Source organism: Eleutherodactylus coqui, chromosome 12 (genome assembly GCF_035609145.1).
Source record: "Eleutherodactylus coqui strain aEleCoq1 chromosome 12, aEleCoq1.hap1, whole genome shotgun sequence".
In the NCBI taxonomy this organism is placed as follows: domain Eukaryota; kingdom Metazoa; phylum Chordata; class Amphibia; order Anura; family Eleutherodactylidae; genus Eleutherodactylus; species Eleutherodactylus coqui.
The window spans coordinates 30,079,923-30,107,660 of NC_089848.1; the positions used below are offsets into that span (position 1 = coordinate 30,079,923).

A 27,738-nucleotide genomic window follows, 5' to 3' on the forward strand; every position below is an offset into this window, starting at 1 on the left:
TTCTTCTTTTCCTTCTCTCCGCCAGGGAGCTGGAGCCAGCTGACGGATCTCCACGGTGAGCCTATCTGACAGATTGCAGCATGCTGTAAATTGCCGGCCACGAGCGGAGAATCGCAATGATTCTCCGCTCGTGGACAGGGGGGCTGAGCTTTCCATAGCAACGGTATGGAAAGCGTGCACTGCGTTCCCCACGGCCGGATTATCGCCGGATAGGCAGCCTAAGAGTGATGGCTGTATTGGCTTTTATGTTCTCTCTGCTGATTCTTTTTGTTCTTCTATTACTCTTGGCAATGAAAGAACAAGTGTGGTGGCTCAGTGGTTAGCACTGCTGCTCTGCTACAGTTGTAGGTTCAGATATGGCCAAGGGTGATGGTTGTATGTAATTTTTCAAAGTTGATGTAGCCCTTATTGGGATTTGTCGTTATCAGTGACCTGCACCGGTGCGTCTCCATATAGCTGTTGGGCTGTCTGCATGCTGAGGGGTACGGTGCATTATCTGCACCCCCTTATGTTACACAATAGTGAGTATATGGCCAGTTTTTGTGTTTTTTGCTTGCCTATTTGTTTGGGATTTGAAGCTATGACCCTGGCCTTCTATGACAACAGTGCTGACCACTGAGCCACATCCATTGAAGAACCACCTCATTGTAAAGGCTGAAAAATGGATGGAAGTGGAAAGCTTAGAGATGCTCTCCATTTCACTTCCATTTTCTGATTTCCGTTTTCACTAATACTGGAGCAGTCGAAAAAACCGCTAGTGTGAGCGTAGCCGTAAAAAGATTCAGTCAGAATATGGCGGTAGTTACATTTGTCTTATTAGGGCTAATGCCCACGGACGGATTTCCACCGCAGCTTTTAGGTTCTATTGAATCTAATAGCTCAATGTTCACGATGCGGAATTCCACAGCAGCGTAAAATAACCCACAGCATGTCCTATTTGCCGCCGGAATACGCGCAAACAGCTTCTATTGTAGTCAATGGAAGCCGTCCGCCACGCTATACTTCCGGGATAGCACAGCGGAAGTATAGCATGAATACCTGCCCTGCCCACCCCCGGCTGCGTCATATGACACTGTTGGCGCGTCATGCGCTGTACTGCGTATGTGTGCCACGCATCATTGCGGGAGCTGCATAGCGGATCCGGAGGTGAGTGTGGGGTCTTTGGGGGGGGGGGGGCGCCGTGACTGACTCTGCTGCTTGTATAAACAGCCTAGGTGGGTGGACTCTGCCGTCGTTCTTTCGTGCGAAGCATTTATCACCCCATGAAGGAGCCTTGGTCTCAATAGAAGGCTCTACTGAAGGGCGCTCCACTGAAGGGCGCTCCACTGAAGGGCGCTCCACTGAAGGGCGCTCCATTGGATGGCTCTCCACTGAAGGGCTCTCCACTGAAGGGCGCTCCACTGAAGGGCGCTCCACTAGATGGCGCTCCACTGGATGGCGCTCCACTGGATGGCGCTCCACTGGATGGCGCTCCACTGGATGGGGCTCCACTGGATGGCGCTCCACTGAAGGGCGCTCCACTGAAGGGCGCTCCAATGAAGGGCGCTCCACTGAAGGGCACTCCACTGAAGGGCGCTCCAATGAAGGGCGCTCCACTGAAGGGCGCTCCACTGAAGGGCGCTCCAATGAAGGGCGCTCCACTGAAGGGCGCTCCACTGAAGGGCGCTCCACTGAAGGGCGCTCCAATGAAGGGCGCTCCAATGAAGGGCGCTCCACTGAAGGGCGCTCCACTGAAGGGCGCTCCACTGAAGGGTGCTCCGTGGCTGTCTTAGCGTCTTCTGGAGAGAGTGTTTTATGCTATTGTGTCCTCCTCTCGCCGCGCCCTTCTCTTCATCCCTCCATGTTCTGGCTGGACGGCGTCCCCCTGACTGATACCTCACTACATTTGGAGGTGACACTAATGATTTCAAGTTCATATTGAAATGCTTGGAATATTTTTTTTGGTTCCAGTTTTTCGTACTGAATGTGTTTTGCTTTCTCGCTAATCTCCGAAGATTCACAGAGTCTGCATATTTATAACTACTACGCAGCAAATCCCACAAATGGAGCCAGCTGGAATTCTTACTTAATACCTTTTATATTATTTCATCACAAATAATAAAACCTGCTTAACTTTTTACTGAATACATAACATTTTACATTATTGTACAGCGCTATAAAACCCAGCTCTGCGCCGTATAGAAACGCTCATTTATATATACTCCTTATTAACAGGGAGCGCCACCTTAAGCATTCTGACAGGTGTCACGCTGGCTCAGTGGTTAATACTGTTGTCTTGGAACACTGGGGTCCTGGGTGCACATCTGACCAAGGGCAACATCTGCACGGAGCTTGTATGTTCTTCCTGTGGCTACTCTGGTCCTGCCACATATCAGTAGGGACATGACGCGGCGTAAGTGATGCCGATCTCTGTATAATTCTGTGGAATATGTATCGCTATATAAGTGAGTACAAATAGTAAATATACCTGGTAGCATCTTTGAATTGACTCTCCTGCTGATTTCCATGTATTCTTAGAATGGTAGAGTTGGAAGGACCTCCAGGGTCATCGGGTCCAACCCCCTGCTCAGTGCAGGATTCACTACATCATCCCTGACAGATGTCTGTCCAGCCTTTGTTTCTATCAGGTCTACGTGGTTTGAGCGGATATATTATGTATATACATGCATGTATTTAGTATAGAGCTGCTGTTTAGGTGTTCTGTTGTATACCCACAATCATATATTTTCCCATTTCATTGGTATTTTTAAGGCTGATAACTCTGCGTACCTCACTTATCGTACCTCACTTATCGTACCTCACTTATCGTACCTCACTTATCGTACCTCACTTATCGTACCTCACTTATCATACCTCACGGTCATGCGCAGTACCGTTTTTTTGTTTGTATTTCCTGCGCCGTTGCCTAACGATGACGCGGGTGCACGCAGCCCATACGTAATGTTAATTGTGTATGGGCTGCAGGTCGGAAATCTCCATTAATTGCAGTGGAGGCAGTCTGTGCGGCAAAATAGAGCATGCTGGGATTTTTCTTCGCTCATGGAATACACAATTCATATCCGTGAGTGTAAAGGAAAAATCGGAAAATCATGCCTTTCAATGCCCGTGCTTTACCGCAGAAAGTCCGTGCGGACGCCAATCACGGAATCCACAATACAAATCCGGTGGTGTGAGCCCGGCCTTAGGGTAACTGCTGGTTAGTCATGTGGATTCAAAGTATACGTATTGTAAACCTTGTCAGTGATGTAAGTGGACATGTACAAGCCCTCGAAGCCTTGATGAAGTGTGGTCGGTACAGAGAAAGGGAGCCGGCTCCTATCGTCTTGTTCCTGTCAGCCCCAACATCACGATTGGGCTGGCCAGGAAATACTAACTGTCCTAGACGTAACAGAGACCCCCAGGGCTGTGTAGGCTCCGTCCAGGTGGGGGCATACAGATGTCTGTACATTGTATATACAGTGGCGGTAATGTAATAGGAATATATGAAATGTGAAAAAAGAGAAAAAAAAGGTATTGCTGATGGAATGCAAGGAGGCAAACAATAATGAAAGGGGTGGTCTAGTAACCAGCAACATCCCTTCAATAGGGCTGCCTGTAGTCAGATAACTAACTGAGCCGTACTTACCCCTCCGCTGCCGCCAGGATCCAGCGCTGCGGACCACCCAATAGTTGCCGTATTTGTTGTGACAGATGACTTCACTGGAAGTTAAGTGACCTCTGCAGCCAATCAGAGGCTGAAGGGTCGCATTCCCAAACTTACGGCACCCAGGATATGAATGCCGATGCCAGGAGAACGAGCTGTGATGCTGCAGCGATCACCTGACTGCAGGTGACTCCGGCTGTCACAACAAACGCCAGGACCACGGCGGGGCAGCAGCAGAAGGGTAGGTACAGCTAAGTTTGTTATTTTACTACATGCAGTCCTATCGTAGGGATGTTGTCTGGTAACCGGAAAACCCCTTTAAAGAATTCTTTTGCACCCTAAGTCCAAAATTTGCTTTGGCCTTAAAAAGTCGAAAGTCTTTTAGAATCTCTTCTTTTTTAAAGGTTCCCTGTAAATAAGCTGATGATGGGCTGTAAAGCCTGCAGTTACCCACTGTAACCTGTAAAGAAGAGGGGTGCTAGTCACAGAAAAAAGTGTTCAGTTCCCCTGTAGCGCCACCACAGGGAAAATAAAGCAATAGCCAGTTGCCATTTAATTGAATGGTCTGCCAAGTTGTGACGGGTCCTCCGGAGCGACGGAAGGTCTTTGTAGCTGCTCTGGCTAATAGAAGGAGTTAGAAGACGTTGTGGAATGAGTGATTCTCTGTATTAAATGTGATTACCCTAGGATATGTATCTGCTCGAGACGCCGCTGCCATGAGGTTACACTTGTGACCATCAGTGCCGTAGAGTTCACAGAAACTTCACTACTCGCTGCTGCCGTTTTCGCCAGCGGTGGATGAGCGGCGGCACGTCTGGATGTCTTGTCTCTTTTTCTTAAGACCAGCGTTTGATCAGAAGTAACATGATTGAGGCTGACGAGGAGGGAATATACCTGCTCCGCAGCGAGGCTTTCCCGGACTCCATCTACAATGAATTACATTCTCCCAACCATGGATTGTCAGAGATGTCATGAGGCAAGTCGTCCCTGGAACACGGCGGCGTAATCTAACATCACATACGTGTATCTTTGATGATCCCCCGTCTTCGTGGCGCGCGTCCAGCAGGGATATGTGGAGGCGCAGTAACACTTTCCACTACAGTTGCTTATCTGGTGCTTGGCACATCTCTCTGCTAGTAGAACAGCATCTGTAACACATTCCCTGTAATTCACTGGCATATCCCTTCCTGTATAATCCACTGCAGATGTTGTAACAGTCAGATAAGATATAGAAATAGAAATACACATATAGAATATATAGAGAAAATTTGTTTTTAGCTCCTAACAGATGAGACATATGTTTCAGTTCGCATCCGAGTGTACTTTTGCCAACGAGCTTTATGAAAATTATAGGTTGCCAGTAAGCAAACGATGTAGCGGATTTCTTAGCTGAAAGTCTTTTTTTATTTCTTGAAGCACAATTATACTTGGAGATTGTTTGTTTATGTCAGGGAATGTTCCCATCTTGTAAAATGATGGCATATTGCTAAAATATGCCATCGCCTTATGATCGGTGGGGGTCTGGCCTCTGGGACCCCCACCAGACTTAAAATAAAGAGGCTCTTTTTTTTGCAGTTTTCCAATGGTGCCCTAGTGGTGAATGAGGCCGGCCACACTTCCCTGCACAGCCGGGTGAATAGAGTGCTAGTGCTGCAGGCCCTTCATTCTCAGGATTAGTGGGGGTCCAAGAGGTCAGCCACCTCCCCCATCAGTCATGAATGATGATATGATATACCCTAGTGATATGCTATGACTTTACAGATGGAAATGCCCCTCAACTCACCGCTCTCCCCCGCCGTCCCCCGAATCTTTAGAGACGAGCGGGGAGATACTCGGCTAAGGCACTACTCGTTCGAGTAATGTGCCTTAGCGAGTATACTCGCTCATCTCTATTAGAGTTCCTATAATTATAGCTTTTCCATACCCAACGTATCCTCCTTAATTCCATATCCACAATGCCCAGTTACATAGCTCCTTCCTGATAATGATGAGCATGGGCTGCTGATATTAATCATTCCTATCGTCTCTATACTGTTATTAGACCTTAGTCTCTATGGTGGATTTTTCCCAAACAGAATGTGAGTTTTTTCCCGAACTGCCATTAGTCAGCATTAGTTCTTCAGCGTGTTTCTTTGGATGTTTCCTATTTGTTTTTAGGATCACTTTGCTATAAGTTCTAGGGGTACAACTAGATGGACCACCATTGCTGTGGGCTGCAGGATCTGCCCATCTCCTAAGCCCCGATATGCAATAATATAACATTCTGCAGGAGATCAACAGCGGAAAATCTGCATAAAAACTGCACCCTTTGACGCAGATTTTGGTGCGAAATGCAACTCCCTCATTTGAATACGTGGAATCTGCACCTAAAACCCGGTGCCATAATTGACATGCGGCGGATCTATAATCCACTCCGCAGGTCAATTTCCATAGTGGATTTTTTGCCACAGTGTGATCCACCCCATATGAATGTAGCCTGATAGTAGTTCCACCCAGAATACAGAAGCCTTAGAGACAGTATTGGGGTAAATGGACTAGTCCTGCCTAGTAGGCTTGGACTGGACAGATCTGACGTGTATCACAGTGGCTCGTGCTGAATGATAACTTTGGTGCCTTTTAGACCCCTCTTCCTAACGGAATACCTCCTGCAGATTGCTTTTCTTTGTGGTTGAAGGTTCGTCTGGTTTTGGCCCACATTGATGCATGTACCAAATAATCCCCCTTTCCTGTTAAACCACGCCTTCAGTGGTCAAGGCTCAAAAAGTCTCTAAAACACAATGGTGCACTCCATAGGGCACAGTACGCCAGTTTTTTGCTAGAATTTTGTACCATATTTAAAATGGCCAACCAGAAACTCGCACTCAAAGAATTCCGTTTTAGCTGGTGGAGACGGACACGGTTATACTTCAACAGTCCGGAAAAATTCCATTTTCCTGGAGTTTCCCTTTAAATGGCCAAGGATACACATAGATTCCAGCTGTATATCTCTACATCATTGCAGTGTGATGGGTGAGAATGTGATCTTGGGGGGTAATTGAGTCACTATTTTCCTGAGTGCCATATTGAGTGTCAGGAATACATATTTTTGTATCTTCACAGTATTTTAGATCCGCAGGGTCACCTGTCACTTCACAACATGTCCATCAGCCATGCGGCTTGTAGCTCCATGTGGATATTTAGATCTTCATTATCATGAGTTTGTATATGTCCTCTACATATTAGATGGTCAGCACATATGTAATAATCACCCAACGCTCTTCGTAATGTCTGATAAAGCGTTCAGCGGATTCCTTAAATCTTTCCAGCTCCTATCAGAAGCAATCTGCACCCAATGGTCTCCGGAATGTCATCTGGGAAGATCGCGCAGAGCAAGAAGAATGACAAACATTGTAAGCAGCCGTGTTTACGCTGACATTTCATGCTGCGCTGTCATCCTGGCGCCATTCTGTTACTTACAAAACATGGACAATATTACGCCGTAGACAGTCCTCCTCCTAACAAAGCCGAGCATTCAGCCGCGGCCAGGTATAGATCAGATGAAGCTATTCTTACAGGGATCAAAAGCATTTAGTCAGAGGCTACCTTGTGAATACACTCTGCGAGGACTATTGTGGCAGCGGGATACGTTATCTCCATGAATGCTCCGGAATGCACAGCTCACGTATATGGCTTCAAACACTGCAAGGAGCCAGCGCGCTCCTCAGACACCTTCACATTGTGTGCCGCTGCCTACTGTAGGTGGACATTGTATCACCTATCGTCTAGCCTGACTGCATCCAATACACTTAATGCTATAAAGCAGGTGCAGCGCGCATCAATTTGGATAAAAAAATGGGTGTTTCTGGTGTTTTGGTGAGTTTTAAGCCTACGGACACTTTCTTTGGCTTCTTTTGGCCTTAAAATCATGTATTTCATGTAACAATGATGTTTGTGGTTAAATGCTATTAAAGATTTTCAACCATTTACTCTCTAGGATTGACCTGTGTCGCCTCAGGCTGGCTTCACACTGGGCGGATTTGCCACGGTTTTGCCGCGGATTGCCGTTGCATATCTGCACTGCGGCAAAACCGCTGCGTTTGCAGTGCAATGCAGCACAAATGAGATTTGCCAAAAAGCTGTTCTCACAGTGCGGATTTTTTTCCGCACAGCCGCAGTGCGGAAATGCAACTGCGGCGCGATTTTAAAAGATGCAGCATGTTCATTCTACGGTCTTTTACGCAGCGCTTTTTTGTCCATAGACCTCTAGCCAAAACTGCACCAAATACGTGACAAAAAGTAAAAAAGCGCTGCGGAAAAAAACGCTTGCAGATTTTTACGCACGAAAATCCGCAGCAAAATCCACAAGCCCAAATTAACCTTTGAAGCGGTTTTGCCGCAGAAACAGTTCTGCTGCAGCAAAACCGCAACGGAAAAACCGCCGCAAATCCGCCCTGTGTGAACCCAGCCTTAGGGTGCCCACCCACTAGCGTTTTTTTACTGCAAAATTCGCAGCGTTTTTTTTTTTCTGCAGGGGTCTTTGGGCTATGGGACATGCAAAGCTAAAATCGCGATCTCGGTAAATCGCGGTTTTGCGCGATCGCGATTTTTACATTACAAGTCCCATAGACCCCCTGCAGAAAAAAAAAACCTGCGAATTTCGCAGTGAAAAAAAACGCCAGTGGGTGGGCACCCTTACAGTGATATGGAGGACAGAGATTCTTGTACAGTTCTTCAGGCAGATTAAGGCTGGGTTCACAGAGGGCGTATTCCCGCCGGAAATCCCGCGGTTTGGCCGCAGCAAAAACCGCGAGATTTCCGCCGGGAGAACCGCCGCGGAAAAACCCGCGGTGGCTTTGATGCGGCCCAGCCGCTCACTTTTCCGTTGTGGCCGGCGCTCCCAATGAGGAGAGCGCGGCCGCGGCGGAAAGAAAAGATAAATAGACATGCTGCATACTCTGAAACCGCGGCTGCAGCCGCCGTTCCAGCCTGACTTACCGCAGTTGATTGGCCGTCCCGTGTGGACGAGATTTCTGAGAAATCTCGTCCACATGGCTGGCTAACGCCGAGAGTAGCGGCCGCAGGCGGATTCGCCGCGGCGAAATTCCACGCGCTAAAACCGCGGCAAATCCGACCTGTGTGAACCCAGCCTTACAGTGATATGGAGGATGGCGATTCTTGTACAGCTCTTCCGGCAGATTAAGGACTAATTTCTGCCGGATTTCTGCCGCGTTCCCCATGGTGGAAATCCGCGTTGGATTAGTGCAGCCTTTAGGTTCTATTGAACCTAATAGCTTTTCTGCCCATCAGTGCTCACATGCGCGGTGGGAAAAAAATCACGCCATGTTCTATTTCACCGTTTTTTTCCGCAGCGGAGGTCTCCATTAATATAGTATTAATGGAGACCATGGAAACGCACGTTTTTCTGTGATCACCATCAGGGACTTTTTATTTACCACCGTTATACTCCTGCGGTGTAAATCCGCGGCCGTATGCCACTCTATCTGTGGGCATGAGCCCTAACAGATTGTGGAGCTACAAAATAATGCCAGCTGTGTCAGCAGTTGGGGTGCCATGCAGAGGCACTCCGATCCAGAATCCAAGGATCCAACAAACCATGAGAAGGATACAAGCGGCAGCGTCTCAGGGGCGGCTGTCTATATTCCTCCAGAAATGCAACGTTTCGACTTCACAAGAGAAAGACTTATGAAGTCAGAAGGTTGCATTTCTGGAAGAATAGGCTGCTTGTAAACACGCATCTAGATGCTTCCGCCTGCGTTTTGGGCCCACGTCACTTATAGTTATACATAGCGGTTACATTTAAAAGCTTTTTGCATAGTGATTAGGGGGGCATTTACACCTGTAATTTTCTGGCTAATTACTGTCCAAGCCGGCCAGTATCATTCTAAATGAGCTTGTGTAAGGATGCTTGAACACAGTGCTTCCAGGCCTCAGGTGGGGCACGCGGTTTACCACTAATTGCTGAGATGTACCTGTACTTGCCCCTGAAGACATTAGCAAGTACAAGTGCAGCCTGGCAATTAACAATGAAGAAGAAAAACAACACCCTACATAGCAAATCGATTTGAATGAAAGATGTTTCAACTGTCAGAAACTTCTGGTGTGAGTAAAAATCTGTCTGCCAATCAGGATTGTGCACTCTGTCAAAAAAAGAAAATTACGCCCCAAGAAGAAGTTATCATTTTGCTGCAAAACTGTGCATGCAGTTCCATCTCAGGCAGATATACAGATGATGAGTTATGGTGATTAGATGAACGGCCCTGTCATCTGAGACCCTAAAAGTGGTTCCACCCTTGGCCTATAAGAGGCTCTTGGAGGCTCCTTGTGTGCAGTGACCTCTTCTTCCGCTTGTGTGGAGCTTGTTGACCACGAGACGCCTGTACGACACAGAGAAGAGATTTCACCCTGTTACCAAGCTAGAGATGGCTCAACAGGGTACTAGAGCCTCCAAGCCCACCCATATCACATCTTGTATCCAAGCTAGAGGTGGCCCCAAAGGGCACTAGAGCTTCCATGCCTGCCCATATCACGTCTTGTATCCAAGCTATAGCTGGTACAACGGGGTACTTGAGCTTCCATGCCTGCCTGTATCAGATCTTGTATCCAAGCTAGAGGTGGTACAACAGGGTACTGGAGCCTCTATACTCACCCATATCACATCTTGTATCCAAGCTAGAGGCGGTACAACAGGGTACTAGAGCCTCCATGCCCCCCATATCACATCTTGTATCCAAGCTAGAGGTGGTACAACAGGGCACTAGAACTTCTATGTCCACCCATATCACATCTTGTATCCAAGCTAGAGGCGGTACAACAGGGTACTAGAGCCTCCATGCCCACCCATATCACATCTTGTATCCAAGCTAGAGGTGGTACAACAGGGTACTAGAGCCTCCATGCCCACCCATATCACATCTTGTATCCAAGCTAGAGGTGGTACAACAGGGTACTAGAGCCTCCATGTCCACCCGTATCACATCTTGTATCCAAGCTAGAGGTGGCCCCAAAGGGCACTAGAGCTTCCATGTCTGCCCATATCACGTCTTGTATCCAAGCTATAGCTGGTACAACGGGGTACTTGAGCTTCCATGCCTGCCTGTATCAGATCTTGTATCCAAGCTAGAGGTGGTACAACAGGGTACTGGAGCCTCTATACTCACCCATATCACATCTTGTATCCAAGCTAGAGGTGGTACAACAGGGTACTAGAGCCTCCATGCCCACCCATATCACATCTTGTATCCAAGCTAGAGGTGGTACAACAGGGCACTAGAGCCTCCATGCCCACCCGTATCACATCTTGTATCCAAGCTAGAGGTGGTACAACAGGGCACTAGAACTTCTATGTCCACCCATATCACATCTTGTATCCAAGCTAGAGGTGGTACAACAGGGTACTAGAGCCTCCATGCCCACCCATATCACATCTTGTATCCAAGCTAGAGGTGGTACAACAGGGTACTAGAGCCGTCTTGCCCGCCCGTATCACATCTTGTATCCAAGCTAGAGGTGGTACAACAGGGCACTAGAACTTCTATGTCCACCCATATCACATCTTGTATCCAAGCTAGAGGCGGTACAACAGGGTACTAGAGCCTCCATGCCTCCCCATATCACATCTTGTATCCAAGCTAGAGGCGGTACAACAGGGTACTAGAGCCTCCATGCCCACCCGTATCACATCTTGTATCCAAGCTAGAGGCGGTACAACAGGGTACTAGAGCCTCCATGCCCACCCGTATCACATCTTGTATCCAAGCTAGAAGCGGTACAACAGGGTACTAGAGCCTCCATGCCCACCCGTATCACATCTTGTATCCAAGCTAGAGGTGGTACAACAGGGTACTAGAGCCTCCATGCCCACCCGTATCACATCTTGTATCCAAGCTAGAGGTGGTACAACAGGGTATTAGAGCCTCCATGCCCACCCTTCTAGGGGAGGGATATATATATATATATAGTCCTTCAGGGAAGGGCTTGGGTTTTACAATGAGTGTAGTATGTAAGTAACATCTGTAAGACTGGTTTGATAGATCCCAAATTTGTGCGTAGATTTGTTAGTTCGTCTTTTACAGACTGCTGTCCCGAAGCTCTTGTAATAAACGTTCTGCCTAACTTCTAGAAGCTTTTTATTACAGTATTGCAGTGTTACCTTAAGCTGCATATATTTTGTAAAGAATAGCAGATTTGTAATATAGGAAACATTGGGCCAGTATGTCCAGCTCATCATATCACACATTACAGAGTGGAAGGATATGCAATCAGTTGTGTGCCACTTGGGGGTTGTATTTTGTGTCACTTGCCTGCAGAATGTTCCTTCTTTCCTGCAACCCATTTCCTTCTATCTCTCAGTAGACATCAGCTGAACGGATCCATTACAAGCGCTTCCAATAAATGATTGGCTTGGTGGATCTATCCAATATTTTACTATTCCTTCTGCTAATTTAATGCTCTTTCTGTAAGATACGTTAGAGGGCTGTGATATAAGCCGTTTCTGAATGATTTCCAGTATTATATCTTCCCTACACTGAATGTCCTAAAACACAATCAAATATGATTTTTTTTGCTAAAAATTGTGGAATTAGTGATGTCAGTAGCTGTTTATGAAAACTAGTGGTGACAAAAAGTGCAGCTTTCATATCTAATAACTTTTTTTTGTGATGTTACCATCGAAAGCAGCGATCTTATTGCTTGATATAAATGAGCACTTTTTGGGGATATATGGACAGGGGATACAATGTAAAAGTGATAGAAGTCCAAATACAGGGAGCACCGAGCTTTACATTACACATAGAAGCACTATGGGCGGATTTACTACTAGATTTAGGTCATAGTTTGACCAAAAGGTGACACATTTTTGTTGCACTTTGGTTATGATTTTTTATGCGCCCTGCTTGATACTTTTTTGAGCTTGCCAATCTATTTTCTATCTTTAAGGCACATTTGTGAAACTTTTAGCTACTTTTTTTGTTGCAAATTTGACCAACTTTGTTTTGATATAAAATGATAAAAGGTTAGTAGAAGTGGACTGATATTCCAAATGTATGAAGTCCTATGTGCCAAAGTAATAACTCCATAAAATATAGACAATCAACCAGTCAAAAGCAAAGCACAAGTTAAGACCAGGATAGTAAGGCAGCCCATACACAAGAGATGGCTGTCTCTCCCCATCCCCAGTACACATGCACACTTGGACATGTGTCTTATATGTTGTGAGGGCATAAGATCACTGCGAGACACCTCTGGCATCAGCTTAACTCCCGAGAAGAAAAGGATTGTTGAATTTCAACTGCTTGATCCTTAACCCTTTCCAATCCACTGTCTGACGTCTAAAGACATTCTGATTGAAGGCTGTACAGCTCTGATATCGGAAGACGTCCGACAGGGTATTCTTACTGTATATTACTGGCCACTCTGTTCTCGGGGCCCTCTCCAGCATGTCCAATAACGCAGTACTGGCTCTAGCCAGCAGATGGCGCAATTGTATAATGGCAGAAAGAAAAAGCCTCCTAGGAAATCCTGAATCCAAAATTGGATTGCAAAGGGTTAATTCCCCCAGTACCTGCCCATCATACATAGTAGATGATCAGCCAGTCTCACTGACATCGATGGAGTCAGACGACATATAGCCAATGTGCATGTTCACAATCTCCCCTTTTGTGATTTCCTGGTTGTCCATATCTCCATGTATCATCATGTATAGTGTCACCTTGGGACCCTCTATTCCTTCTAGAAGCAGTGCGATGGAGCAAACCTTGATTATTTTTTTCTCACAGATTCCATGTGAACCACTGGGCACCTCCATTAAAATCAGTGTAGGATAGAGACAGTATATGCACCCATAGAAATCTGTGGATTCCATAATATGGGACTGTGCAGCCATACTAATGAGCGCTGACTCCATTTGATACTGTATGTTTTTTTTATCTTTGCTCAAACATGAGATCAGTTGAATTATCTGTACCTTCCTTGCAGGTTGTCGGTATCGCAGATGCTGCTGAAGAACTGCAGAAAAGCCTCTTCCGGACGTTCATTAAGCTGAAGAGCGCAACACAACTGATAATTGTGCTGATTGGACTGTGGCAGAAACTCAGCAAAGATCAAATCAATATTTTGGAATCCACGTTTCTACCTTTGCAAGAGGATGGCCAAGAACTGGTAAGAAGATTGTTCTATTGTAGTATTTTGTTTACCATTGTTATCTTTCCTAAAGCCAATGTTCTGTTCTTTCATACCGCCCCAGTACGCTCAGTAGTGTATGAGGAGGTTTTCTGGCAGCTCTGTATTATGGAACTACTTGTAGATCGTGGTTTCTATACTTGAAAGTAGTAGAATGACTATCAGTTCACCTGCGGAATGGAAGGAGGGTTTGTCCTGGCAAGAAGAACTCTGCACTTTGCTTTCTGTTGGTGGACTCTATATTGCACTAAAACACGGCTGCCTATAAAGAGCATGGCATTTTTATCTGATCCTTGGCTGGTTTGCAGTCTACATAATTAAGCAAACCAAACTTTTTTTATTTTTTTTTTGTAATATGCGCAAAAGTTAATAAACGCTGATGGTGAATGTGCATGGACCACGTGCGATGACCCACATTGCCTCGGTCAGATTCATAGGCCCTCCACTTGCAGGGTGAAGTAATACATTCTCCACTGGATTCATACAGAATCTAAGTAAGAAACCCTCCATGTACCTCTGTACGAGATTGGAACCACAGGGACGTTCAGCATGTGACCATAACTGTATATGGTTGCTGTGCTATGGAGCCATACTGCCATGGTCATGGGCCGTAGTACATGTTGCATGCAGCTTGCTCTTTATACAGCCTTAATAAATGGCCTTCTTGAACTTTGGTATCATTGTAGAAATAGAATAATGGCCAGAAGAGCCATTGCTGATGCTATTACCCAATATCTATCTGTACAATATCTAGTGCCCACTATCTGTTAGTACTGCTAAAATGACCTTGAATCGTATTTCAAACACAAGCCTGAAGGTCACTTTGGAGAGTTTCTAGAAGCAGCCACATTCCTTGGGAATTTCTTGTCCGTGACACACAATCTAGGTGACCAGACGCATGGAGAGGGTAGCTGAAGTTCACCCATCAGGCTCAAGCAACCTGCAGATGAAGAATCTGACTGTCCCGGCTCATTGGAAATTACGCAAATAACATTTCGTAAAGCTTAATTTGTTGAGATGCAAAACAAACCTACTGGCAGACGAAGTAATGAAGTGACGGTAACCAAAAAGCTGTTGGATTGAGTTGCAGCTGTAATCCTAAACACATTAGAGGAGTCAACTTCATGAACCTCCCAGCTTGGGTTCTCAGAGTCTCCGTGCTGGAAGGTGCTCGCCTCTTCCTATGTATACAGTGTAATCTATATCTGCCAGTTCACGCATCAACCTTCCTTCTCAACCAAACAACATGTACAATCACAACTGTTAAATGTGAGTTTGATTACTCCTGGACAAGTCCCGCTGGATGCCTCCGTGCTTTCAGATAGCCGCGCCGTCCAGTGAATGTTGTTGCGGTCTGTTTTCTCATTTTGCCTCATGGAAGTTGGCGTTTTTATATACCTCACATTAAAGCCAAAGACCTCAGAAAAGGATTTTTCTGTAACGTAAAATCAACACTGAGATGATATATTTATATGTCTCTGTAGTAACTTCAGTGTTGGCAGAGGGATCGCTTGAAGGCCCCCGACTCTGTTGGACCCCTTACACCCCACAGACCCTCGGCTCACACATGATACCTGCTGTGCCTCTCACGTGCCATTCAACTCCAGATACATAAATGATTGCAATGTCCTTCCCATTGTTCCATTGGCTTCTAGAGGAAATTAAGAAAGTCCAGCGTTGGGTTGAAAGCTTTCAGTCTTTATTAGATGATCCAGACAGACATGGAGGAACAGAAGGACATGCGCCGTCCTACATGTTTCAGGCAAGCATGTTGCCCTTAATCATGGGCATTAAGGCACATGTGAGTAATATATGTATCTGATATTAAACATGCTGGGAGGAAAATTGTATCGGCTGTTTCATCCCATTTCTTTTTGATTCATAAAGGAAATTTTTTGTCTCTACAAGTTTGCGGTATTGAAAGAGTTAACCACTCGTTACGGGGTGGAGATCATCATCGCGAGAGAGAGGGATTTGGGATTGATATGCTGAACGCCTATGAACCGCCGGCGGGACTTTTTATTGCATTATTAGTGATATATTTTTACTTTGTTTCCTTGTAATTGTATTTTGCCTCTGGGGTCATGTGCTTTTGTTCCAAGCACCCCATTGGCTATTCGCTGTGATATATGTGTTACTCACATGTGCCTTCATGTCTATGGTAATGGACGACATGCTTGCCTGAAACATGTAGGACGGCGCATGTCCTTCTGTTCCTCCATATCTGCCTGGTTCATCTAATAAAGACTGAAAGCTTCTAACCCAACGTTGGACTTTCGTCATTTTCCTGTGCAGAATTTCCTATTTCCAAATTATATGTAATGATTCCTGTCATTATTATAGGGGCATGATTTCCACCCGCACTCTAAACTTATGATGAGACTTGTCACAGTGTGTGGTGTACAATTCTGATGGGGGAAGATCAGATTGTAATCTTTATTGGTAGTCAGAAAGCCCCCCCCCCCCCATAAAAACGGAAGATAGTCACAGTATGTGCTGATATTCTGAAGGATCTTCTCCTTTACATTATGTCTTACATTTGTGGGGAAAGGATACATGATACATTGACAGTGCAATGAGAAGGGGAAATGATGGGAGGGGAGTCAAATGTGAGACCGCAGACACAAATGGAAGAACAGTAAAATAATATTGTGCACTCAAGTCATCTTGACACAGAATGGTTAGGTGGTAGAGATGAGCAAGCATACTCGCTAAGGGCAATTACTCGATCGAACATTGCCCTTAGCGAGTACCTGCCCGCTCGGAAGAAAAGATTTGGCAACCGGCGGCGGGCGGGGAGCGGCGGGGAGGAACGGAGGGGAGATCTCTCTCTCCCTCCGCTCCCCCCTGCTCACTGCTGCAACTCACCTGTCACCTGTGACGGCAGCCGAACCTTTTCTTCCGAGCGGGGAGATACTCGCTAAGGACAATCCTCGATTGTGTAATTGTCCTTAGCGAGTATGCTCGCTCATCTCTATTAGGTAGTTAAAAGCGAGTAAGCCTCTGTTCACATCTGCTTTGGGGCCTCCAGCACCGATCCATCCAAAAATCCTAAACAGACTAACGCAGTGCAGGACAGGATGATGGAAGACAGATGGACCCCCTTATAGTCAATGTGGTCAGTTCACTTGTGTTATAGGCTGGGTCTGTTTGGGCCGGGACAGAGCAGGAAAATGGAAACCTGAATAGAGACCTTAGTGTTGGTGGGAATCCAGCCTAAAAGTACCTTTACGCGGGGCGATTATCACCTGGATTATCCCTGGAAACAGTGAATTTGGGCGATAATCATCCCGTGTACACATGGCCCTGACAGAGTACTGAATGCCAAATTGCTCACTTGTCGGAGTCGCTTGGTTTTTAGCAGAACTAATAACCAAGCGACTGTCGGCCCGTCTAAGCGGGAGCCATTCAATATTTGAGCGACTCTTGTTTACTGTGAATGGAGGTGAGCAGTCAGAATGATCCCTGACTGCTCCACCTACATCATTCACTTAGCATAGCAACATAGTATGTAAGGACGAAAAAAGACATATGTTGATCCAGAAGAAGGAAAAAAAAAACTCCAATGAGGTAGAAGCCAATTTTCCCCATTTAAGTGAAAAAATTCCTTCCTGAGTCCAATCTGACAATCGAAATAATCCCGGATCACCAACCCTTCTGAAGTAATTAATGACTGTCTCTCCTGTGTACAACACAGGAGCAATATTCTGGCGGTAGAATGTGGGATCTCTGTTGGGTGCTTAAGGTAAAAGGGACCTTCAGAGATCATGGAGTTAAGTTACCCGTTTGTTACTCGTATGTTATCACAAAAATTGTTAAATTCTGATTTCCACACATTGCATACCGTGTTTCCCCGAAAATAAGACAGTGTCTTATATTAATTTTTGTTCAAAGAGGTTTAACCTTTTTACATGTATAGCTGCCTGGACACTATTTAAATTGACTTTTTAAATTAACTGTTAGCAGGGCTTAATTTTGGAGTAGGGCTTATATTTCAAGCATCCTCAAAAAGCCTGAAAAATAATTTTGCATCCTCAAAAATTCTGGAAAATCATGCTATGTCTTATTTTCAGGGTATGTCTTATTTTCAGGGAAACAGGGTATATGTAACATGATTTTAGTGGTATACGTAAATAAGGGGGTGGGTCTTTACACTTTTGTGGACCACTTGTATTTTCATTTAAGTACGGGGCCTATTACTACATTGTTCCAACATATCCAGCTCTACTGTGCAGCGGATACATGTCCCCTTGGGGTTTACACTGTAATTCTTCCATATTCAGTAAATGACCCATTTTTAGGGCTTTTTGCTTGAGGGCAGATCCTGTAAATCCTACGTATGTATTGTCCTCACTGGATTTGAATGGTGGATTCTGCAACATTGCATCATACTGGCCCTTTGAATTTGCTAGTTAATACTCAATGTGACGGGACTCTCTATACTGATGGTCATTCCTTAAAGTACCCCAACCCAAGACGAAGGTTTCCTGCTGCGTCTCATTTAGTTTATACTGTTGCACAGTTTCCTTCTGATTCTGGTAAAAACATACCAACAAGTTATACATTTCCCGAGTCCATTTCTCTCCCTGCTCTGCTGATGTACACAATGTGCTCGATGAGAGGCACGGACGGTAGGACTGCTTTACTTTAGATTGCGTTTATCTGTAATTGTGAATTCGGTAACAATCAGACATTTTAATAGTAATCAATGCAAACATTTTGGTAATTTCAGATGGTGTGTTTACGTTTTCTTGTAACTGCATATACTTTCTGTTAGTACATTCCAGAATGCCTTCTAATGCTTCCTATAATGAAAGGAACTAAACTGCAAAGTTTTGCTTACTGATTATTTTCGTATAGTCACTAGGACTTCCTCAAGGTTACCTGAAGAGCTCCCAAAATGCCTATTGCCACCCAGAGATCTCCATCACTAATACATCATTCTTCACAAAGAGGCCATTAAATCAGTAGTTCTTTCTTTAGGCTGGGTTCCCACGGGGCATATTCCCTACACAAATCCCGCGGTTTGGCCGCAGCAAAAACCGCGAGAACCGCTGCGGAAAAACCCGCGGCGGCTTTGAAGCGGGCCGGCTGCTCGCTCTTCTGCTGCGGCCGGCGCTCCCATAGAGGGGAGCGCGGCCGCAGCGGAAAGAAAAAAAGGATGGACCTGCTGCAGTCGGCAAAGCCGCGCCGCAGCGGTGGTTTCTGCCGGATTTGCCGTCCCGTGCGGACGAGATTTCTGAGAAATCTCGTCCACTTGGCTGGCTAATCCCAGGATTAGCGGCCGCATGCGGATTTGCCGTGGCGAAATTCCGCACGGAATTTCCACGGCAAATCCGCTCCGTGTGAACCCAGCCTTAGAATTCTGTGTCAAAGTTCTCCAATAACAAAAATTCTAAGGCAGTGCCAAGGGGTTTGGGCTCTTTATAAGACAGTGCCAAGTGGTTTGGGCTCTTCATAAGGCAGTGCCAAGGGGTTTGGGCTCTTCATAAGGCAGTGCCAAGGGGTTTGGGCTCTTCATAAGGCAGTGCCAAGGGGTTTGGGCTCTTCATAAGGCAGTGCCAAGGGGGTTTAGACTTTTCATAAAGTAGTGCCGAGGGGGTTTGGGCTCTTCATAAGGCAGTGCCAAGGGGGTTTAGGCTCTTCATAAAGTAGTGCCGAGGGGGTTTGGGCTCTTCATAAGGCAGTGCCGAGGGGGTTTGGGCTCTTCATAAGGCAGTGCCGAGGGGGTTTGGGCTCTTCATAAGGCAGTGCCGAGGGGGTTTGGGCTCTTCATAAGGCAGTGCCGAGGGGGTTTGGGCTCTGGATATGGCAGTGCCGAGGGGGTTTGGGCTCTGGATATGGCAGTGCTGAGGGGGTTTGGCTCTTTGTAAGGCAGTGCCGAGGGGATTTGGGCTCTTCATAAGGCACTGCAGCTAATTACTTTTGGGAATAATTGGGGTCCAATGGTATGAATATTCTGACATGTAACTACCATTTTTGGCTGCATTCCCTCTTTAATAACCATAGTGAAGGAGTGCCTATCCTTGAATGCACTCAGGATGGTATGCAACTAATCATTTTGTTGGACAGCAGTTTAGGTAATTGTGAAAAAGCCACACATTGAGAGTGTTGTATCATAATGTTTATTAAATTTCTACTTCCTAAAATTCCTCGCCAGGTTGTGACAATAACTCTTTCTTTTATCACAGATTGTAATTACAAGTGACTTAATGAAGACGTGAATGACTTTCTTTGTGTTTTTACTATAAATATTTGGCTGAGCTTTATCCAGCAAACATCTCCAGGATGTCACATTAAAGGACAGACCTTACTGCTATAGGAGTCTATTAGGAACAATAGTAATGAGGTTGTGAGCCCCTCAGCCTAGACTGACGAGCTACTTGTCCAAATGGATGTCGCCAGAAACGTCATCTAAACTTATTACAATATGATGATTTATTATAAGAGATAATATCACCAGGAGGAGAAAAGTTAACTATTAACTACGTGACTGGATCTGTAATTAGAAGGCTGATAGTATGTTAGAAGTCATGTACACCCTGTATATGGGACAGGCTGAACAACATAGAGTTCTATCACATACTGTCCTGAAATAAAAGCATCAGCTAGAACTCAGATAAGACCTTTCCAAAACATGGATACGAATCTCGCCTTCGCTACAGGTTGAGTAAAAGGAGAAGGCCCTTATAGCAACCCTCTAAAGATGGGGTAATATTACTCGCCTCCCTCCATTTAAAACATTCTGCCGGTTCCCAAACCCTTATTTGGTTTTCCAAAGTTCACCATAGTGATTCTTAGACCACTAATGTACTACCAATGCATTAGGTAGTCAAAGACACTGCTACCATTGCTCACTGCTACCAGTTGGTCATCCGGGGATTATTCCGAATAGCAAACTTGGGATCCGTAAGGATTTTTTTTTCCTTAAATGAGGAAAATTGGCTACTATCCCATTGTTTTTTTTGCCTTCCTCTTGATCAACATTGGGGAGTAATAGGCTGAACTTGGATAAACGTGTTATACTATGTTACTATATTAACTGATCCATATATGAAAAAGTTCTGTGACCGTCTTTCCAATTATGTATACATACATCATATATATAAAGCTCGGTGGTTAACACTAGGACACCACATCTGAGACTGATCAGGACATCCATATGGAGTTTGTATATTCTCGTGGGGGCTAATCCCTCATCCCATTCACATACTTAGAGGTCAATTAGCTTCCGATGAAATTGGATTTTTTTTGTTCAACATTAGGGACTATAGTGGTGCAGTATGAATAAGAAGTGATGTCATATATGATATAATATAGTGCTTTAGTGCTATATGTGACATTTAGGAGTTGTGGCCATGCGCTCCATAGGTTCATTGACCGCCTTCTTGCAATACTTGTCCTGATTTATGGAGTGAAAGAGCCATTCTCCATAAGAAGTGTTGCATATACAGCAGTTGCTGTTGGCTGGCCTGTGTGGGCTCCATGGATGATAAGACTCACATTTTATCTGTTTTGGACAAGTTATGTGTAAAGTCAATCTCAGGTATCTGATTCCTTCTTCCCACATGTCAAGCGCTGGTTCTGTAAGGTTAGTCTGGAGTGAACCCTCACAGCCAAACCTGCTATGCGCCAGATTAGTTTCCAGACATTAAAGTGTATTTGAGAACATAATGGATGCTGCTTCTCTGTTTAGAGTCCAAACAAATATATTTGTGGTTTATCCACAATAACCGTAAAAAGGTCTGAATATTTTTATTTATTTACTGCTGGGATTTTATGACTGCGCCGGGTTTGTCTCCACATCACTGAAAATTACATACAGACTACTTGGCTATCTGATGTCAAAAATAAAAGAAACTAGTGTGGGGTCATAAGCCTTAACCTGAAATTCCCTCAGTCAGCGGCATACCTGATCGCTTTGCTTCACCATTTTACGATTTTCAGACCTAATTTAATTTAGTGTTCTTAGAAAACCTTGTTTCTGGAATGAATTGCGAATATTTTAGCATTCTAAACTTCAAAATGGGAATCCATGCACAGGAACCACTATATGTGTATGTATGTATGTGTGTGTATATATATGTGTATGTATATATATATATATATATATATATATATATATATATATATATATATAAAATATTTTATTCCTGTGTAGCTTTCTGTAGACCCCTGCCCCTAAACAGCTCTGATGCTTGGATGCATGGACTCCACAAGTCCTTTGAAGGTGTCCAGTCGTTTCTGGCACCGAGAGTTTGGCCGTTTAGCAGCATATTCCTTCAGTTCTGTAAATTGTGAGGTGGGGCCTTAATGGATCAGGATTGTTTTTCCAGCACATCTTACAGCTGCTCGATTGGAATGAGATCTGGGGAATTTGGAAAACTTCAACTCTTTGTGTGTTGCACAAACCATTCGTGACCAAGTTTTGAAGTCCGGCAGGGTGCATTATCTTGTTAATGCCATACACTTAGTCTGTAACAATGTGTTAGTAGGCGGTACATGTCAAATTAATATGAACTTATATGTTAGAACCCAAAGTTTTCTTAATAAAATATTATCCAGGTCATCACACTGTCTCCTTTCGCATTGGTCCCTATGAGTGCAGGATTTATTGTTTTTTTTCTTCACTATCACGCTGTCTCCGTCAGCTTGCCTTGTTCCCATAATACATCCTTCATGTCATCTCTTCCCTAGGTAAGTGATGCAGCCAGCTTTCCACATGATATAAAACAAAACATGATTCATCAGACCAAGCCACCTTCGTCCATTGCTCCATGGTCCAGTTCTGATGCTCACATTCCCATTTTAGGAGCTTTCAGCGGTGGACAGACCCATACACAGCTAGCTATCATTCCCTGTGTGTCCTAACACGTTTCTATCAAAGGCAAGAACCAGTAATAAACTTTAGCTGAAATTTGTCCTACAATAGCTCTTCTGTGAGATCAGATTGACAAGCTAGGCTACGCTACCAACATTCATCAATGAGTCTTAGCTGACCCTGTTACTAATTCACTGGCTTCCTTGCCTTGGGCGACTTTTGGTAGGTACTAACCATCGCTTACCAGGATACCAACATAAGTAAAAATAAGTGAACTTTTGAAAAGTTTGGTTTGGCCGACTGTGAATGTCATATAAAATTTGGTTCAGCTTAAATTAGTTTGAACCAAACTGGTATTAAACACTATCTAAGAGTCCTACTCGGTGGCGGTTCTTCATTGGATGTAGTTAGCACTGCTGATCCAGTGCTGGAATCCTAGCACCATGACAACATCTGCATGGACTATAAAAAAAAAAACATTCAGATGTTGTCCTCAGTCAGATTAGAACCTAGTACTTCAGCACTTCAAGGCAACAGTACTAACCTCTGAGTTACCATACTTACTTTTCCTTCTCGATAGAGAAGATAAAAACACAAACTCATGCAGATGTTCTCAGAAAGATTAACCTAGAACTGCTTCTGCAAGACAATACTGCTAACCACTAAACCACCATGCTTCTTCCTTCCCTGGAGAAGAACAAGAAACACAAAGAGAACTCTACAAACTCTATGTTGTCCTTGTTCAGATTTAAACCTAGGGTAATACTGCAAACCACTAATCCATCATGCTTCCTCCACTTTCTTCTTCAGAAGAGGAGAGTAAGGAGGACAGGATGAAACAAGGAGAAGCTACACAAATGTTGTCCTTGGTCAGATTTGAACCTAGGACCCCAACGCTTCAATGCAACCATTATAACCACTAAGGTTCTTCTCCCTCCTTCCTTCTGCTACTTCTTCATCTGGATGAGGGGGAGATTTTCTCCTCTTTCACATTCTTCTCCTCCCCTTCTCATTCTTCTCTTAATTTGTCTTTTTTCCTTCTTGTTCTTCTTCTGCTTATGTATGCAGTTTGTATATTCTCTCTGTGTTCCTTCTTCTTGGTTTTCTCCTTTTCCTCCTTGGGAGAATGAAAAAGAAGTGTGGTGGCTCAGAAGTTAGCACTGTTGCTTTGCAGTGCTGTAGGTTCATATCTAACTGAAAAAGTCCATACAGATGTTTTCCCCAGTCAAATTTGAACCTAGGGCTGAAGTGCTTAAAGGCAGCAGTGTTAACCTCTGGGCCACGTCTAGTGTAGGTGTTTTTCCAGTGAAAATACTATTTATGACCTATCCTTAGGATAGGTTATCAATAGTTGATCAGGGGGGACGGAGCCTGACCGCTGCGCTGAATGGCCGCCTGAGTGCAGAGCTCCTTCGGCAAGACTCCTACAGAGGACCCACAGCAGCTACCAGAAGCACCGAGATGAAGAGAGTGGGGAAGGAGAAGGACTTGGAACATTCAGGGACCCCGCGGGCGAGCAGAGGGCAGGCTGATATGCAGCGGTACCTGAAGGAGAAGAGCTCCTGCTCGCCGCTGTTCCCTTCCAAGATGGCGCCGGCACAGACCTCTGCTGCAGCTCACAGTAAGGAGGGGGAGGAGGAGGCTATTTCAGACAGTGAGGACAGTGAAACGGTATCCAGCGGGTTTATGAAAGACCTCATTATGAAAGCCCTTCACCCCATAATGACTGAGTTGACTGAGATTAAAGAAGATATTAGACACCTGGGTCGGCGGGTGGAGGACCTGGAGACTGCCACTACCTCCATAACAACTCATGCCACAGAAATGGCGCGAGTCCTGCGGGAACAGCACAACCAACTCAATAGAGCCTTGTTAATACAGGAGGACTTGGAAAACAGAAACAGGCGCTGCAATGTCCGCATTAAAGGACTGCCTGAATCGTGGGATGTGAACTGCCTCCCTAAGGTGGCCAAAGAAATCTTCTCACTCCTCCTTGACCCCGAGAGAGCTGCACCCATCACGGTCAAGCGGATTCATAGGGAGCTCAGACCCCTCCCGGCGAATTCGGAACTGCCAAGGGATGTAATTTGTAAATTGCTCTCCTTTCAGGATGCGTTCGCCGTTCTAAGAGCCGCCAGAAGCCACAGGGACTTAAAAAACTTCTAGATGTGCTAAGAGAAAGGGGGATCAGATACGCCTGGCTTTTCCCGTTCGGTTGGGGTATATTACACAAAGGCCGAAGGCTTAAAGGGGTTGTCTCGCGAAATCAAGTGGGGTTATACACTTCTGTATGGCCATATTAATGCACTTTGTAATATACATCGTGCATTAAATATGAGCCATACAGAAGTTATTCACTTACCTGCTCTGTTGCTAGCGTCCCCGTCGCCATGGTTCCATCTAATTTCGGTGTCTTCTTGCTTTTTTAGACGCGCTTGCGCAGATGGGTCTTCTCCCTTCGGCTTGGCTCGGCAGCATCAGCGTTTTGGCTCCGCCCCCTTGTACGCGTCATCGCGTAGCTCCGCCCCGTGACGTGTGCCGGTTCCAGCCTCCTGATTGGCTGGAATCGGCACGTGACGGGGGCGGAGCTACTCGATGGTGCGTACAAGGGGGCGGAGCCAAAACACCGATGCTGCCGAGCCAAGCCGAAGGGAGAAGACCCATCTGCGCAAGCGCGTCTAAAAAAGCAAGAAGACACCGAAATTAGACGGAACCATGGCGACGGGGACGCTAGCAACGGAGCAGGTAAGTGAATAACTTCTGTATGGCTCATATTTAATGCACGATGTATATTACAAAGTGCATTAATATGGCCATACAGAAGTGTATAACCCCACTTGATTTCGCGAGACAACCCCTTTAACATCTGTGACCCAGAGGATTTGCAGGCGTGCTGGGAGTTCCTGGAGATGGATCCGGTGGATCTCCCAAGTTGGCTCCTGCTTCCCGAGCTGCCTAAATTCCCAAACCTGCCATCCCCATCCGAATGGAGTACAGCAGAAAATGCAAAATTGCCCAGGGGCAAGAAGAAAAAGAGCCAAGATACTACCCCGGCGGGTGAATGAGTGACTTTGTCTACCTCTATTCTTATCGGTCCAGCTGACCCTACATCTGAGCTTTGAGAGCAAAGCAGTCGACTCTGTTTGTCAGTCTGGGTGATCGCTCTATGGACTGTGCCCCTGCTGTGGGTAACCCCGGAGTATACCCCGAGGCGGCCATCCTTACATGCCCGCCTGGCCGAAATCGTTCTTTCTCAAGCTCTCTGGGCCAACAGTTTAACAGTTTAAATGTTATTCTCATTCCCTTGCCCCTCTCCCCCGATTCAACTAGGTTACCTTTCCTTTTGTTGATGTCTTCTGCACTTTTCTATGGTCCTCTCCGGCGTCTGTCAGGGCAGGCTTCGTGCAACCCGGTTCCTCTGCCTGATTTCGCTCTAGCGTACCAGTTCCCCACTTTGAGTGGGCATTTCCACCTTGCACGTCACCCCCACTGAGTGTCTTAGGACTAATTGGTCTTTTACATAACAAATATTTTTTTTGTTGCTGTTTTACGCCACCCTATTGTATCACATTCCTCTCCCTTGCGTTTGTTCCTTATCCCTCCCCCACCTGGACTGCCCCCATTATCGTACAGAGTAAGCACAGATTTACTAAGTTTTCAGATTCTCTCCCCTTCAGGACAGCGTTATGACCCGTTATACCCCCTCCTCCGCGACTCGCTATGGACGACCGCTTTCGCCTTACCTCCTTTAATGTAAGAGGCCTTAACTCCCCTTTCAAAATACACAATGTAGCGCAACTACTACGAAAATATGGCACCAAGATCGCATTCCTGCAAGAAACCCACTACAAGAGGGGTAAGTGCTTATCTTTGCCGGGTAAACAGTACTCGCAGGGCTTCCACAATCCTCACCCGACATCGGCCTCGAAGGGGGTCTCAATCTTGATCCACAGCTCTATTACTTTCATTTGCGAGGCACAGCACACTGATGGAGAGGGCAGGGTCATATATCTAAAGGGGCGCATCAATAATTTCAAGCTTACTTTGGCTAACTTATATACACCAAACTCCAATCAGGTAACCTGGCTGGTCGGGCAGCTGGAGACACTCAAGGAGTTTGCAGAGGGCCCCATCATATTAGGAGGGGACCTGAACCTTACAATAAATCCTCTGCTGGACTCGTCAGTGGGTCGGTCCCAGATATCCCAACCTAAACTGAGGCGATTGTCACGCTGCCTCTCCGATATGGGACTGGTAGATGTATGGCGCCAGCTCTCTCCTTCTGTCAAAGACTACACCTATTTTTCCCAGGTCCATGCCTCATTCCAGAGGCTGGACTATATTTTTATTACCGCTAAACTTTTACCCTCTTTGTTCAATTCATCCATCGCTCCTACCACCATTTCAGACCATGCTCCGCTACATGTGGATCTCCGACCCCTGTGTAACTCCCCCCGGGAATGGAGATGGCGGCTAAACGCCTCCCTCCTAGATTCCGCGGAAGACAAGGCCTTGCTCTCTAAACAACTAGGAGAATTCTTCGAACTAAATATGGGAGGTGACCAATCAGCACCTGTAGTGTGGGAAACGCATAAAGCGTTCATCAGAGGCATTCTGATAGCGCTTGGCTCCAGAAAGAAAAAAAATCAATAGTTGATCAGCTGGGGCCCGATCAGCAGCGCAAATACTCGGAGGTCGGAGCGGAATCCTATTGTGGGGGACCAGTGGGGTGTTGCAGAGGACCACCTTCGACTGGCTACTTAGATGTGCGGTCAACTTTGGCTGTGGCATCTAAATAGTTGACAGTCACAATCAGAGCTACTTGCTGTTACCAGCGGTTATCAGCTGTTGCAGGCAGATGACGACTATCGGGTATTCATTGGAACCCTCTCCATACACCCTTCATGATCACATGACTTATATTTATGTAATATGTCGGGAAGGGGTTAAAACAGCTGTAAAGTGAGTAACATTGATTATCTCTTGACGGTGGTATCTGTTAAGGTGCAAATTGTTATAGCTAGATGATTTGGTCCGATTTTCTACAAAATGGCAGGTCTAGTTGGGTGTTGCTGATATGCAATAGTTAGAACCTGGG

General features: G+C 45.6%; 1 protein-coding gene across 3 annotated transcripts in view; it reads left to right on the forward strand.

Annotated features, from left to right (window-relative positions):
- BBS9 (Bardet-Biedl syndrome 9) overlaps positions 1–27,738 on the forward strand; it is a 374,874-nt gene that overhangs the window by 306,815 nt on the left and 40,321 nt on the right. For all 3 annotated transcript variants that reach the window (XM_066584494.1, XM_066584497.1, XM_066584495.1), the window contains one exon: positions 13,616–13,798. In XM_066584494.1, coding sequence (XP_066440591.1) covers positions 13,616–13,798 — 183 coding nt within the window. The remainder of the gene's footprint in view (positions 1–13,615; positions 13,799–27,738) is intronic.